The sequence below is a fragment of the Uranotaenia lowii genome, chromosome 3, assembly GCF_029784155.1.
Source record: "Uranotaenia lowii strain MFRU-FL chromosome 3, ASM2978415v1, whole genome shotgun sequence".
Taxonomy (NCBI): Eukaryota; Metazoa; Arthropoda; class Insecta; order Diptera; family Culicidae; genus Uranotaenia; species Uranotaenia lowii.
In genome coordinates this window covers 109,696,770-109,709,459 of record NC_073693.1, presented here as the reverse complement: position 1 = coordinate 109,709,459, position 12,690 = coordinate 109,696,770, and the positions used below count along the sequence as shown (strand labels likewise).

General features: G+C 43.1%; 1 protein-coding gene across 4 annotated transcripts in view; it reads left to right on the top strand.

Moving 5' to 3' along the window:
- Positions 1–7,089, top strand: part of LOC129751958 (neurotactin) — a 130,120-nt gene extending 123,031 nt beyond the window's left edge. For all 4 annotated transcript variants that reach the window (XM_055747755.1, XM_055747753.1, XM_055747754.1 and 1 more), the window contains 2 exons: positions 2,711–3,769; positions 3,834–7,089. In XM_055747755.1, the coding sequence (XP_055603730.1) occupies positions 2,737–3,769; positions 3,834–5,395 (2,595 nt within the window). In that variant the 5' untranslated portion in view covers positions 2,711–2,736 and the 3' untranslated portion in view covers positions 5,396–7,089. The remainder of the gene's footprint in view (positions 1–2,710; positions 3,770–3,833) is intronic.
- The last annotated feature ends 5,601 nt before the right edge of the window (positions 7,090–12,690 follow it).

Sequence of the window (12,690 nt, the reverse complement as noted above, 5' to 3'; positions counted from 1 at the left end):
ATTCAAACTCCACGGATCGAGAGATCGCGCGCGCAAAAATAAAAACTAGGGCTGCTGCTGAACTTCCATTCCATTTCCATCTGCATCAGTAGCTTTGTAGCCACATTAGTTAGACACAAAGAACAATCCCATGCCTCTGGCCACGTGAGATCACGAAACAGGCTGAATTAATGCTCCCAATGCTACAACTTATTGCGATCTTTGCCAACTTCCCACCTTCCTCGTTCCCTAGTTCATTCTTAAAGTGGCCCTTTATTCGATATGTTACCTTCAGTAGGTACTTGCATTCCGTTCGATGCATGACGACCAAGTTCATGACGACGACGGACGGACGTGCTGCCTTTATGCCAAGTATCTTGGTAGTAACATAAAGTTGCATTCATTCGGTAGTTGTTTACCAGGGCCAAAGACAAGACAGCTGGGACTTGTCTCGAGGAACGGACGAACGAACGGTTGGGCATCCGGATTATGATCGATTATTACAGCTATGGTACCGTATGAAACAACAATATGGAAGAAGGCAGAATCAGCTGGCTCAGCTTCTACCTTGTTTGGTCTAAAGCAGGGGTCGGGGAACTTTTTGAATCATTACCCCAAAACATTTTTATTTAAGTTGATATTACCCCATGACGAAGAGCAAAAAAACGAAATCGAAATGTTTTCAGCATCTTCATACTACACCCAAAATTCAGCCTCTGTGCCAATGGCGTGTAGTCAATTTCATAGCATCATTGGTACAAGAAGATAACGCGACCGGCACTGATTCGATTTGCGCCCACCGGCATTAACCTCCCAGCGCAACCGAATTGCGTATGTCTGAATGAAACAAAATAAAAACGTTTTCGCGTCCCTCCCCATCGCATCACAAGCCGAAGAAGGATGGAAATAAATACAGGCCAACACCAGGCAGCCAGCGAACCGAGCACTGTGCGAGTGAATGTAGCAAAAGCAACAACAAAAACATCCTTCTAATTCAATCAACCGGCAAACACGGCTAAGCTGTGCGTGTGCATGTAGCAAAAGCAACAACAAAAACATTCCTTCAATTCACCGGCAAACAACACCGGCCAAGCTGCCCGGCTTTAGCAGCTGTGTATATGTAGCGTGTGTATGTAATAGCAGGCAGTAAGCAAAGCACAGTTCTCATTCAATGGGTTTCCCGTTCCTTCACTCCCGTTCCCTTTCCCGTTTCCATCTTAAGACAAAGGAATGCATTGAAAGGAGGCCAAACGCCGGGAAGCCGCCGTTGTACGTTTTTTGTGATTGATCGGTAACAGAAAGCCTATGACAAATATACCTCGTCCTGCATGAAGCTCGAATAGTACACTGGTTAGAATGTCGGACTGGCAAGACAATACATTTGGTGATGTGAGTTCGATTCTCACTACAGCGCTGTGGTTTTAATTTTTATTTTCTTGTTTCTGGAATGAATTATCCAATAGGAAGGAAATCCCATAAAATGTTTTTCTTGTTTCGCTTGAATGTAGTGGTCATCATTTTGGTTGGGAGCCGAGTCCTTATGCCAGTTACGGTTTTTCAAACATACCGTCTTCGGCACAGTGCACATTTCAGCGCATTATCGGCACAGAGATTTGCTAAATAGGCATTGGATTTTTGCAACCTCTTCTATGGGTGTATGCACCAACAAATTCATGAAATTGCAAAATGAAAATATACACTTTTCACTCACAAAATATTCACTGTTACCCCCAAGAATTTCACTTTTACCCCATTTGGGGTAATTTACCCCGGTTCCCCGACCGCTGGTCTAAAGGGTACTAGAGTTGCCAGATTTGGTTTCGAACAAAATCTTTTTTGAGTAAAAACTCTGAAAATGCGAACCAAAAACTCAACCATGATTTTTTGTAGAATTTTTATGCAACGTTTACATGAGTGAATTTGAACTTTAGGTTTGTTTTTGTGCCAAGTTATAAATTCTCTTAAAGGAAATTTTTCGCTGAACAACTTTGTTACTCAAATGAATGTAAATCCACCACATGGTAACACTATCATCACATTCGAGCAGAAAATGATTATTACCATTACAATCCGGCTTGGAAGCTTTCGCCATTCTCTCTCTCTGTCTCGGGCAAACGAAACGGTCAGCAGCAGCGGAAGCCAATTCAGAAGAGTGGTCGGACCAGCAATCTCTGCAGCTACTGATGGCTTTGTTATACTTCCTTAGAAGTAAGGAACCTCCACCAGCAAATAGGGGCGCGCGCGATGTTGAAATAAATTTAAATTGAACTTCACCAACAGAGATGCATCCATTACGATCCTTCTCTGTACAGAGACCGACAAACGACAGGCCAATCTGGAACGATGCACTCCGCGGTGCGGCTTCAATTTACAATACTTATACGGAACTTCTCTTTCGATTTCACCCGGGTTGGCCATTAGCGTCGTGCCTTGTTTGGTCTAATGCCGGACATAGGCCAGTGTATAGCAATGGCGAACGGGAGCAAGAAATGACATTAATATTACCCTCCGACAAAAAGACCATATACGTACTATAGGAGCTACTAATGCAGAATGCAATTGTTGCAAACCTTTCTCTAGGAAGTCGGCTGTATGGGAAAACTTTTCAATTTCAAATCAAGATTAGACTCACGTAGCGAAATTAATAAATTCAAATTGATCCAATCGCATTGCATCGCTAAAACCATTAGATCAAATAATAATTTCTTTATTTTCTTTCCGCCCCAATCAGGTTAATCACAAATTCAAATCATAAAAATGGGTGAAACCGACGAGAAGGAAACAGCGCCGCCAACGGCAACAGAGAAAACTACCACCGAATCACCGGTCATCACAGCCGATGTCCAGGAACAAGAAGCCGACCCGAAGGAAACCGAAAAGCTGCTAGCCAACAGCGAAGAGAAGACTGACGATGGCAAAGAGACAGACAAACCTGCAGAAGAGAAGAAAAAAAGCAGCAGCGAGAACGTGAACGGCGCTAGCGAAGAAATCGTCAACATCCCAGACGAAGCTTCAACGGAAACCGTCAAAGTTGAAGACGAGAAAGCCAAAACCGACAAACCCAACAAAGTGCAAGCCGAAGAACGTGAAGTCAAGCCCAAAAAGGTACCAGCCGGAGCGTTCAAGCTGCCAGGTTTCTTCAACAAAGGCAAAGTCAAGGAAGCGGATGGAGCCGATAACGAACTGCTAGAGAAGAACGATGCCGAGAAGGAAGCCAAACCAGCTGAAACCGAAGAGAAACCGAAACGGGCAGGCTTCTTCGCCAACCTTCGCTTGAGAAATCCCTTCGCCAAGAAACAAGCCGAACCGGTGCCAACCGATGAAGAGAAGGGCAAACCGGAAGAGGAAGAGAACGATGAAGTCACTGCCGAAGCCACCGACAAGAAACCAGATGAAGAAACACCCGCCGCCGAAAAGAAGGAAGAAGAGGCTACCCAAGCCCCGAAGAAAGGTCTGCTCCAAACCCTAAGAGTCCCGCTAGCCAGTATAATTCCGAAACGATTCAAAGCCGGAGCCAGCAACGAAGAAGCCGAAGACCTGGAACTCGGCAAGAGACCAAAGAACCGTGCCGGACTCGCTTCGATGGAAACGCTCGACGATTCGATCAAGGATACGGAAACGAAGGACACTGTCGATAAACCAGCGGCTGCCGCTGGAGCGAATGGAACTGATTCGGAGGCGCTAGTCAAACCGGAGGAGAAGAAGGACGGTGAAAAGGACGAAGCAGCGGAAGTGCCACCCTCCAAATATCCGTTCCTGGATCGCGTTCGGAACTATCGGTGTACAGTTGGTAAGAATCCATTCACTTTTTCAAACAGTCTCAAATTCTAACAAAGAACCCTTTCTCTTTTCAGACGACATTGCCATAATCGGAGGAATCATCGTGTTCCTGCTACTGCTCGCGCTGATCATTGCCTTCACCTTCATCGGCAAAAGTGAACCCATCACTGCTCCGGTTCGGGATGGCAAATACATCGAAACGGTTACGTCTTGCGGCAAGGTCGAAGGTATTCTGGAAGATGGAGCTTTTGCATTCCGAGGAATTCCCTATGCGGTGCCACCGGTTGGTGAAAATCGTTGGAAGGCAGCTCAACCGATTGAGAACATCAACTACTGCTGGAACGATACGCTAAAGGCTCACAACTCGACCCCGGTTTGCTGGCAATTCTATGCCGATGGAAAGTACGATGGTGCTGAGGACTGCTTGACCTTGGATGTGATCACTCCCCATGTGCGCTACGACAATCCTCTGCCAGTTGTGGTACTGATCGGAGCCGAATCGTTCACCGGAGATTCACCTGGAAAACTTCGTCCATCGACTCGGTATGCTCGTGCTCGGGATGTAATCTTCGTACGTCCGAACTTCCGCTTGAACGTGTTCGGTTTCTTGGCTCTGGAGCAATTGACTAAGAGTGCTCATCCTCCGACCTCGGGTAACTATGGACTTACCGACATCATCGCGGCTCTCAAGTGGATTCAGCTTAACATCCTTCACTTCGGTGGAGATCCCAAGTCGGTGACTCTGTTCGGACATCGTGCTGGTGGAACTATCGTCGCTGCTCTCGCTTCATCCAACAAAACCTCTCAGTTGTTCGCTCGTTCGTGGATCTCTTCAGCTGGATCGATCTACCCTGGAAACCCTCTGTCCGATTCCGAGAAGGCCAATACTGCGTACTTGGGACGCATCAACTGCGAGACTGCCAAGTGCCTACGTGAGAAAGAAGATGAGGATGTTCTGGATGCCGTTCCGGATACCTGGAGACGAATCTTCCCGGATCTACCAGCTGTCGATGAAAACACCACCGCTAACCACGACTGGCTTGTTCTAGATGGACACATTCTGCAGCAACATCCTGCCGATGTCTGGAGCACTGAAACCGGAAAGCTCAAATACGTCATTGGAACTACGGCACATGAAAGTCATTCCGAAAAACTGCACCTCAAATACACCGAATGGACTCCGGAACTGGTAACCAAGCACATCAACGAAAGCAAGATTGGAGAGCTCGGCCTGACCGAGGAAGCCCTCAAGCGATACAACGCCACCTACCAAGGTCTGGTTAGCATGATCTCCGATATCCGAACCGTGTGCCCTCTGTTGACGATTTCCCAGAAACTCCTGACCTCACAGTTCTACGTGGTGACTCAAACCGGTGGTGAGCTAGCCATTGCCGACGTCGACTCCGACATTCAAGCCATCCTCGGACGCTACGAACCGAAGACTCCCGAACAACGAAGATACGTTTCGGCCATCCAGCAGCTGTTCTACCACTACGTCTCCCACGGAGAGATCAAGCACGAACTGCGGCGGCAACTGCTGGACATCGGTCAAGACGCTCTACCCACCTACAGCAGAGACAACTGCGACTTCTGGATCAAAAACGATGTTGTTCCGCGATACGCGAGGTTAGACTAAGATGGTGAATGTGAAAATGAGAAGAAAAAAACGGTGTGGTCGTGTATTGTTCTAAGTAGGTAAAGCTAAGCAGATACAAAATTAGAACAGAACCAGTTATATAAATTATTATGCTCCTCCATTTTTACGACGGCAAGGGAGCGAAACTCTTTTTGTTTGCCTATTAGCAAACCATTTTAAGGCCAACAGTTGGACCGTTTTCCTGCTTCCTACGAATGGTGGCTTTTTTGATACGAAAAGTTTTTACATTCGCCATTTTTTGCAGGCGACAGCTCTCCTCCTCAAATATCTCTTACTCTTTCCAGTATTAACGAAAAAAAAACTGTAATCTTAACCGTTCGTTTTTAGAACATTTTGACCAAAAAAACGTAAAACATATGAGACACATAGATTTCATAGTTTTTTCTCACTCTTGAAACTTCAGCATTTCGAAGCTAGCCTTTCATAATAGAATCATCAACGTTTAGGAAAAATATACCTTCATCATTTCACTTCGTATCCAAAAATTAATAACAAAAAACATGTTTTTAAACAATTAGTAAGTCCTACTTTTTAAACTGATAGATAGCCCTTTCAGCAAGTAAATCATGTAAGGCAAAACCAATAATAATGAAATGAGACAAAATAACAAATAAAATATATTGAAAGCTAATCTAATGACGTGGCTGTAAAAAGTTATAGCTTTTAATTATTGACAATTGTGAAACGTATTGAAAAACATAATATATTAAAACAATCTCACTAATTTATAGCAAAAAAAAAAACAAAAATAAATATTACTCGTAAATGGTAAAACGAAAGAAGTTGCCGACGATGGTTTTCTGTTGTGGAACAATGAGAAATGAAAATTCATTAAAGTCTACTACAGAAAACGTGCGAAAAAAAAGAATGCGTATAGAAGAAATAAAGAGGAAAAACAACATGACACGATAAATCGTAAATTTAGTTGGTAACACATATTGTTGTAATTTATGCCTATATGTAATGTGTAATTATTATGTACTATTTTTCGCTTCTTTTAGTTATCCCCAAACATACACACGAGACAAGTTAGTGATTTTTTGAGTAAGGTAACTATTATTATCATCCCTCGTCCTGCCCCAATTAGAATTATAGAAAGAGAAAAAAAAACTAAGAGAAGAGCGAAAAACTAAGCCGAGATAAGGAGCAATAGTTTTTTTTTAATTCATTTTCCTAGGTTAATCAATCATTATAAGTGTGAGCAGATTCATCACAACAAACATAGAGTTTAGAAACCTACACAAAACACAATTTGCAATTAATTTTAACAGAGACTCTAGTTTGGTACCAAAAGGTACGGTACGAAGAAACCAGCCGATGGATTCCCCCTCCCAGATAAGTGCAGCTTTATCTTTCGATTTTGTATAAAATCAAATACTCAGCTCAATACAAAACTTATTCATGACGAAGAATCAATCGGAAATCGGAATGCATTTTTTTTGGTCCCCGACCCCATGTGTCCCCAACAAACTAGGTGGTTATTAAAACTATTAATGGGAAAATAATTATATTGAACAACAAGCGACAGAAACAAAATGAAATCCGCATTCAGTAACTCCTACTATACAAACCCACACTTATACCGACAAAATGCAATGTGTAGACACAGACGTGAAAAGCAGAGAAATGCTAGAAATATACATTCGTCTTTTTGGATTGTACAATGATAAAAAGGTGTTGTCTATTTTGACTCGAAAAGTGATGTATCACATGTCCCAATTGAAAGTAAGCCCGTCGTTTAATTCTTTAAAGTATCCAGAAATATTTAATTTCAAATAATCTAAAGCTTCTCATGGATTGATAGATCGCAATCTGAAAACTAATAGATACCTATCTATCGCACATTAAAAATACTATTAACACGTTGCGGGTCAAATACGAGATATCTCGTTTTTCGATTGACACATGTACGCTTTAATGAGAAGCATAACTCAAAAGTACCTCGATTAACTTTTTGTCCCATCGAGCGAACTTTTCCCAAAACTTCAGACATGATTGCTTGATAATTCAACAAAAACTCTGCAAAATTTCGATACCAGACGTTACTTAGTTTCTGAGATATTGCAGTTTAAATAGCGAAAGTTCAAAAGTCCGATTTTCTTAAATTTATTGTATCTGCGGTCACACAAACTTTAGAAAGCTCAAATTATTCAGAATCATTGCCTAGCTTTGACATACACCTTCTTCAACCAATTTTAACCAACCGTGAAGTCTTGGCAGCCCTCAAAGCTGTTGATCCAACACAAGGACCCGGCCCTGACGGTATTCCACCCAAGCTTGCGAATTGTGTTTTTTTCCCAGAGTCGATTTTTTCTTTGACTGCATCCTTATGCTGCCTGAGTTGGGTAGAGAATCCGCTCAAGCTAACCCGGACAGAGCCGAGTCAAATAAAATCACCACTCACCACATCTCTTATACTAGCGATCGCAGAAACACTTGCTGAACCACTGCGCATTATATTCAATCGATCTCTAAATGATGGGATTTTTCCTAGTATCTGGAAGACCGCTGCCATAACACCAATCCATAAATCGGGAAATATTAATGGAATGGATATTTATAGACCCATTTCGATAGTCTTTTGCCTGTCGAAAGTTTTTTAAAACACTACTCTAGGAGAGACTTTATAATACTGCTAAACCAAATTTATCTGAATATCAACACGGCTTCCTTAGGAAGAGATCTACGGTTTCAAATCTAATGAGCTCTTCCGCTACACTATATACTGCTGTTAGCAAAAAGCAACAAGTAGACGCCATTTATATAGACTTCTCTAAAGCATTTGAAATTATACGCTATGGCTTCCCATCATGGTCTACAAGGTGGCTGCTCTCGAACCTGACAAATAGACGAGCATTTGTAAACTTACGGGGTATCTTTTGTAGTCCCCTCCGGCGTCCCTCAGGGAAGCCACTTAGGACCACTCATTTTTACTATTTTACGCGGATGATCTTAAGATATTCAGGAATATTGAATCACTATTCGACTGTACTGCACTTCAATTAGACATCTCGACTTTTCTGAATTTGTGCAGATGTCATGGAATGGTAGCTAATGCTAGTAAATGCAGATGCTTAACGATCTGTAGCTTAAGCGAGCTTTTAAAACAAGCAAAGAGAACAGTTACAGAGCGTTATGTCAGATCGTAGATGATAACCCATGGGACCAAGCCTATAGAGTTGTACCGGCGAGATTCGGTGGCCCAAGGTCGCCGACCGAAAAGTGTCCGGAAAAAATGAAAGAGATCGTTGAACATCTTTTCCCGCAGCTTGGTCCGACCCAGTGGCTACTTACCCCGTACGACTCGGGTGCCCACGACATCGGGCCAGTAACGAACGAGAAACTTGTGGCTATCACTAAGAAACTTGCGGTGAATGAGGCCCCTGTTCCAGGCGGAATTCCAAATGCAGTGCTGAAGGTGGCGGTACAGGCAGTGGTGCTACAAAAGTTTCTCGACAAGCGATCTTTTCCCAATTCGTGGAAAAAGGCGAAGTTGGTGCTACTACTGAAAACTGGGAAACCCCCTGCTGGACACCTTTGATAAGCTACTGGAAAGGATAATATTCAACAGACATATCATCTGCACAGAAGGCGAGAGTGGACTGTCGGACAGACAGTTCGGTTTTCGGAAAGGGAGATCTACGGTGGACGCCATCCGAATGGTCAGTATGTCAGTCGAAGTATGCGCATATAAAAAGAAGCGGACAGGTGTTCGTCACTGCGCCATTTTGACGATCGACGATAAGAATGCCTTCATCAATACCAGCTGGGAAGCTATTAAAAAAGCGATTCACAGGATGCGTGTTCCCAATACCCTCTGCAGGATAATAGGAAGCTTCTTCGAAAATCGAGTCCTGATGTACGAAATCGAAACTGGGTTACGATCTACTGCCCTAACAGCGGGTGTTCCACAGGGTTCCATACTCGGACCTGTGCTTTGGAATGCCATGTACAATGAAGTGTTAACGCTGAAACTACTAGCAAGCGTTTAGATAGTCGGATTTGCTGGCGATATCGTGCTCATGATCACCGGCGAAACAATCGAGGAGGTAGGAGACCTTGCAACGGTGTCCGTAGAAAGGGTTGGCATTTGGATGGAGGGAGTTAAGCTTCAGATAGCTCACCATAAAGCTGAAGTTCTGTTCGTGACCAACAAAAGAGTTGTACCGTACATGGAGATTGCTTTTGAAGGACACACGACATCTTCGAAACAGCAGCTGAAATACCTTGGAGTAATGGTCGACAATCGCTTTAGTTTTGGGGCGCATGTCAAACACTGTTGTGAAAGTACATCGAAAGTCATAAATTCATTGGCCTAGATTATGCCGAACTGCCATGGTCCAAAGTAGTTTCGGCAGTGCTACGTTGCTTGCGATACGGAGAAGCGGTCTGGAGCTCCGCCATTGCGGTAGAGCGCAACAGATCCAAATTACGGAGCACACATCGGCTGATAGCCATTTAAGTTTCCTGTGAATACAGGACCATATCAGCAGATGCATCTCATCGACATAACTCTGGCGGAGGATATGAAGTGTTTCAAAGCAAGAGCTGTTAGAGGAGTGCGTAAAGCTCAACGAGCAGCGTCAATGTTCAAGTGGCAGAAGCAATGCGACGCATCGAACAATGCAAAATGAACGCATAGGCTAATCCCGCAACTTTCAGACTGGGTAAATCGGAAGTATGGAGAGGTCAACTTCTACTTAACGCAGTTCCTTTGGGGAGCCAAAGATGCTATCTGATATCTCTTAAAACCCTTCGCTGGAGACGGACGTACATTCAAAGAATGTTCGTCTTTGACTTGTTAACGAATAACATAGACTGTCTCCAACTGCTGCAAAACATTAACATTCAGGCGCCAGCTAGACGACTTCGTCAACAGAAATTTCTGTGGATACTCTCAGCATTAATCAAACTTTTTGAAAAGCTAATTTATCAACGGCTAAATCCTATAATTGAACACAGGATTTCGCCTTGCCAACACGGTTTCTTTAAGAAACGGTCAGTGGTAACGAATTTGTGCGGCGAGTTCACTACCTGTGTATTGGATTGGATGGTTGGGATATCACAATTACACTGATATGTCAAAGGTCTTTGACGTAGCAGGAATAGATGAAATCTTGGAAGCGTCTTCAAAAATAGGTATCGGAGGACATGCACATTCTTAGTTGGATAAAGACCTACCTAATGAACAGACGACAATTCGTGTCGGTAAATTCAATTAGTTCGGAACCATATAAAGCGTCTTCAGGCGTACCTCAAGGTAGTCACTTGGGACCCCTTCTCTTCATTCTATTGATGAACAGCTTGCCAGAAGTGCTTTCGGACGCATTCGTGCTTATCTATGCCGACGATGTAAAATTATTCATGCCTGTTAAAAGGATTAATGTTTGCTAAAAACTTTAACGTGATTTGAATGCGTTCACAGATTTTACGACTAGAACAAAACTGAAACTGAACGGCTCAAAATGCGCAGTCATATCATTTACGAGGAGCTTCAAACCGATCCAGCATACTTACTCTCTAGTCGGAGAAGACATAAGCAGAGTTTTTCAGCGTACAAAATTTGGGCGTTAAACTGGATTCCGGATTGACTCTCAAGGACCCCATAAATAGCCTAGTATCGGACGACTTGCACTTTTTGGAGTGGTGAGGCGGTTTGCTGGAGAACTGGAAGACACGTACACAATAAAAAGCCTGTACGTTAGCATGGTAAGATAGAAATTCGACTTTGCGAGCATAGTTTGGAGACCAATGTACCATGTGCACATAAATCGATTGGAAGTCGTCCAGATGCCAGAGTATAAACATCTGTGTCACTTGTTGGATCTGGATTTGTTAGAGAACCGACACCGCATCAACGATTTTTTATTCTTTTTAAAAATAGATCGACCTTTTTGAGTTCCCGATTGACGGCTAATTCCAGTACCTGGCCGGATACGCTGGGCGGGACATGTTGCGAGAATGCCAGGCAGCTGTTCTGCAAAACAGGTGTTCGCTGCGAATCCGGTAGGAACAAGACGAGCGGGGGCGCAACGAGCGGGGGCGCAACGAGCGAGGTGGTTAGACCAAGTGGAGCGTGATCTGGCGAACGTGGGGTGCCCGAGAAATTGGAGAACGGTTGCCATAGACCGAGTGAATTATAGGAATTATGTTCGTCAAGTTATGTCGTGAGACGGTATACTTTGTAAATAAATAAAAAATCACTGCGACGGTTACAGCCCCTCTTTTCTAACCCAAATTAAGGAAAAATATTGCCGGCACATAAAAACTTCATAAGTAAAATGCCTTAATCAAACCACTTGTAAATAATAGACTTGAGCTTGGTCTCTGTCCAAATCGGGCCTTTCTGATCCGGGTTTCGATGTCTTTCTTGGTACCACTATCAGGCGTTATCTGGCTACCAAGATACTGGAAGCACTCCACTTTCTCAACTTGTTGCCTAGCTATCACGAAATTAGAAAGATTTTCTGGGTTGATTTCTATTGACTTAGTCTTTCCAACATTGATTTTGAGACCTGCTTTCGATGAGGTCATCGAGATTGTTCTGCATGTCTTTGAGTGAGCAAAACAATATCGTCTGCCAAATCAAGGACGTTTAGCTGCTCTATTGTCAAATGATTCCATGGCAATCCTCGGTTTGATCTACAGTCAATCGATCCAATCGCAAGATCCCATCCATAACGATTTCAAAAAGCATCCATGATAAAATACTTCCTCGTTTCACTCCAGCAGTTACCAGGATTGGATCGGACAAGACACTGTCGTGCAAGACCTTGAACGAAAATGCCTCGTACGAGATTCTGAACTGTCAACGAGAATTTGTCATCGTCACGTCGTGTGGTCATCGTGATGGACATCGATCTGGAGCATCAAGGAGGTTTTATTCATGGTTTTACAAGGTGATAACTTGACATAATTAACAGCCGGGTGTTTTTGCTGTCGTTTGTGGGTTTGTCCGACTGAAACCAGCTTTGTAATTCTTGCCTTGGTATGACCCGCCACGGTTGACACTTTCACATCTTCAACTTTAACATTTTCGCTTTCTCAATGACCGAAAGAGATTTAAACAATCTTCGTTGGATAAAGCAGGAGGTTCACAATTTAATTTTTAGACACTTAATAATATTTTTTTTTTTGTACTTTTAAAATAAATACAACCCAAAGTTCCACGGATTAATGAATGAATGTTTTTCTTTTAACAAAAAATGCACGATTTATTATATTTTTTACAATCCAATGTTTTTTTTTTGTCTTTATTTACGAGGTTTTCAGCC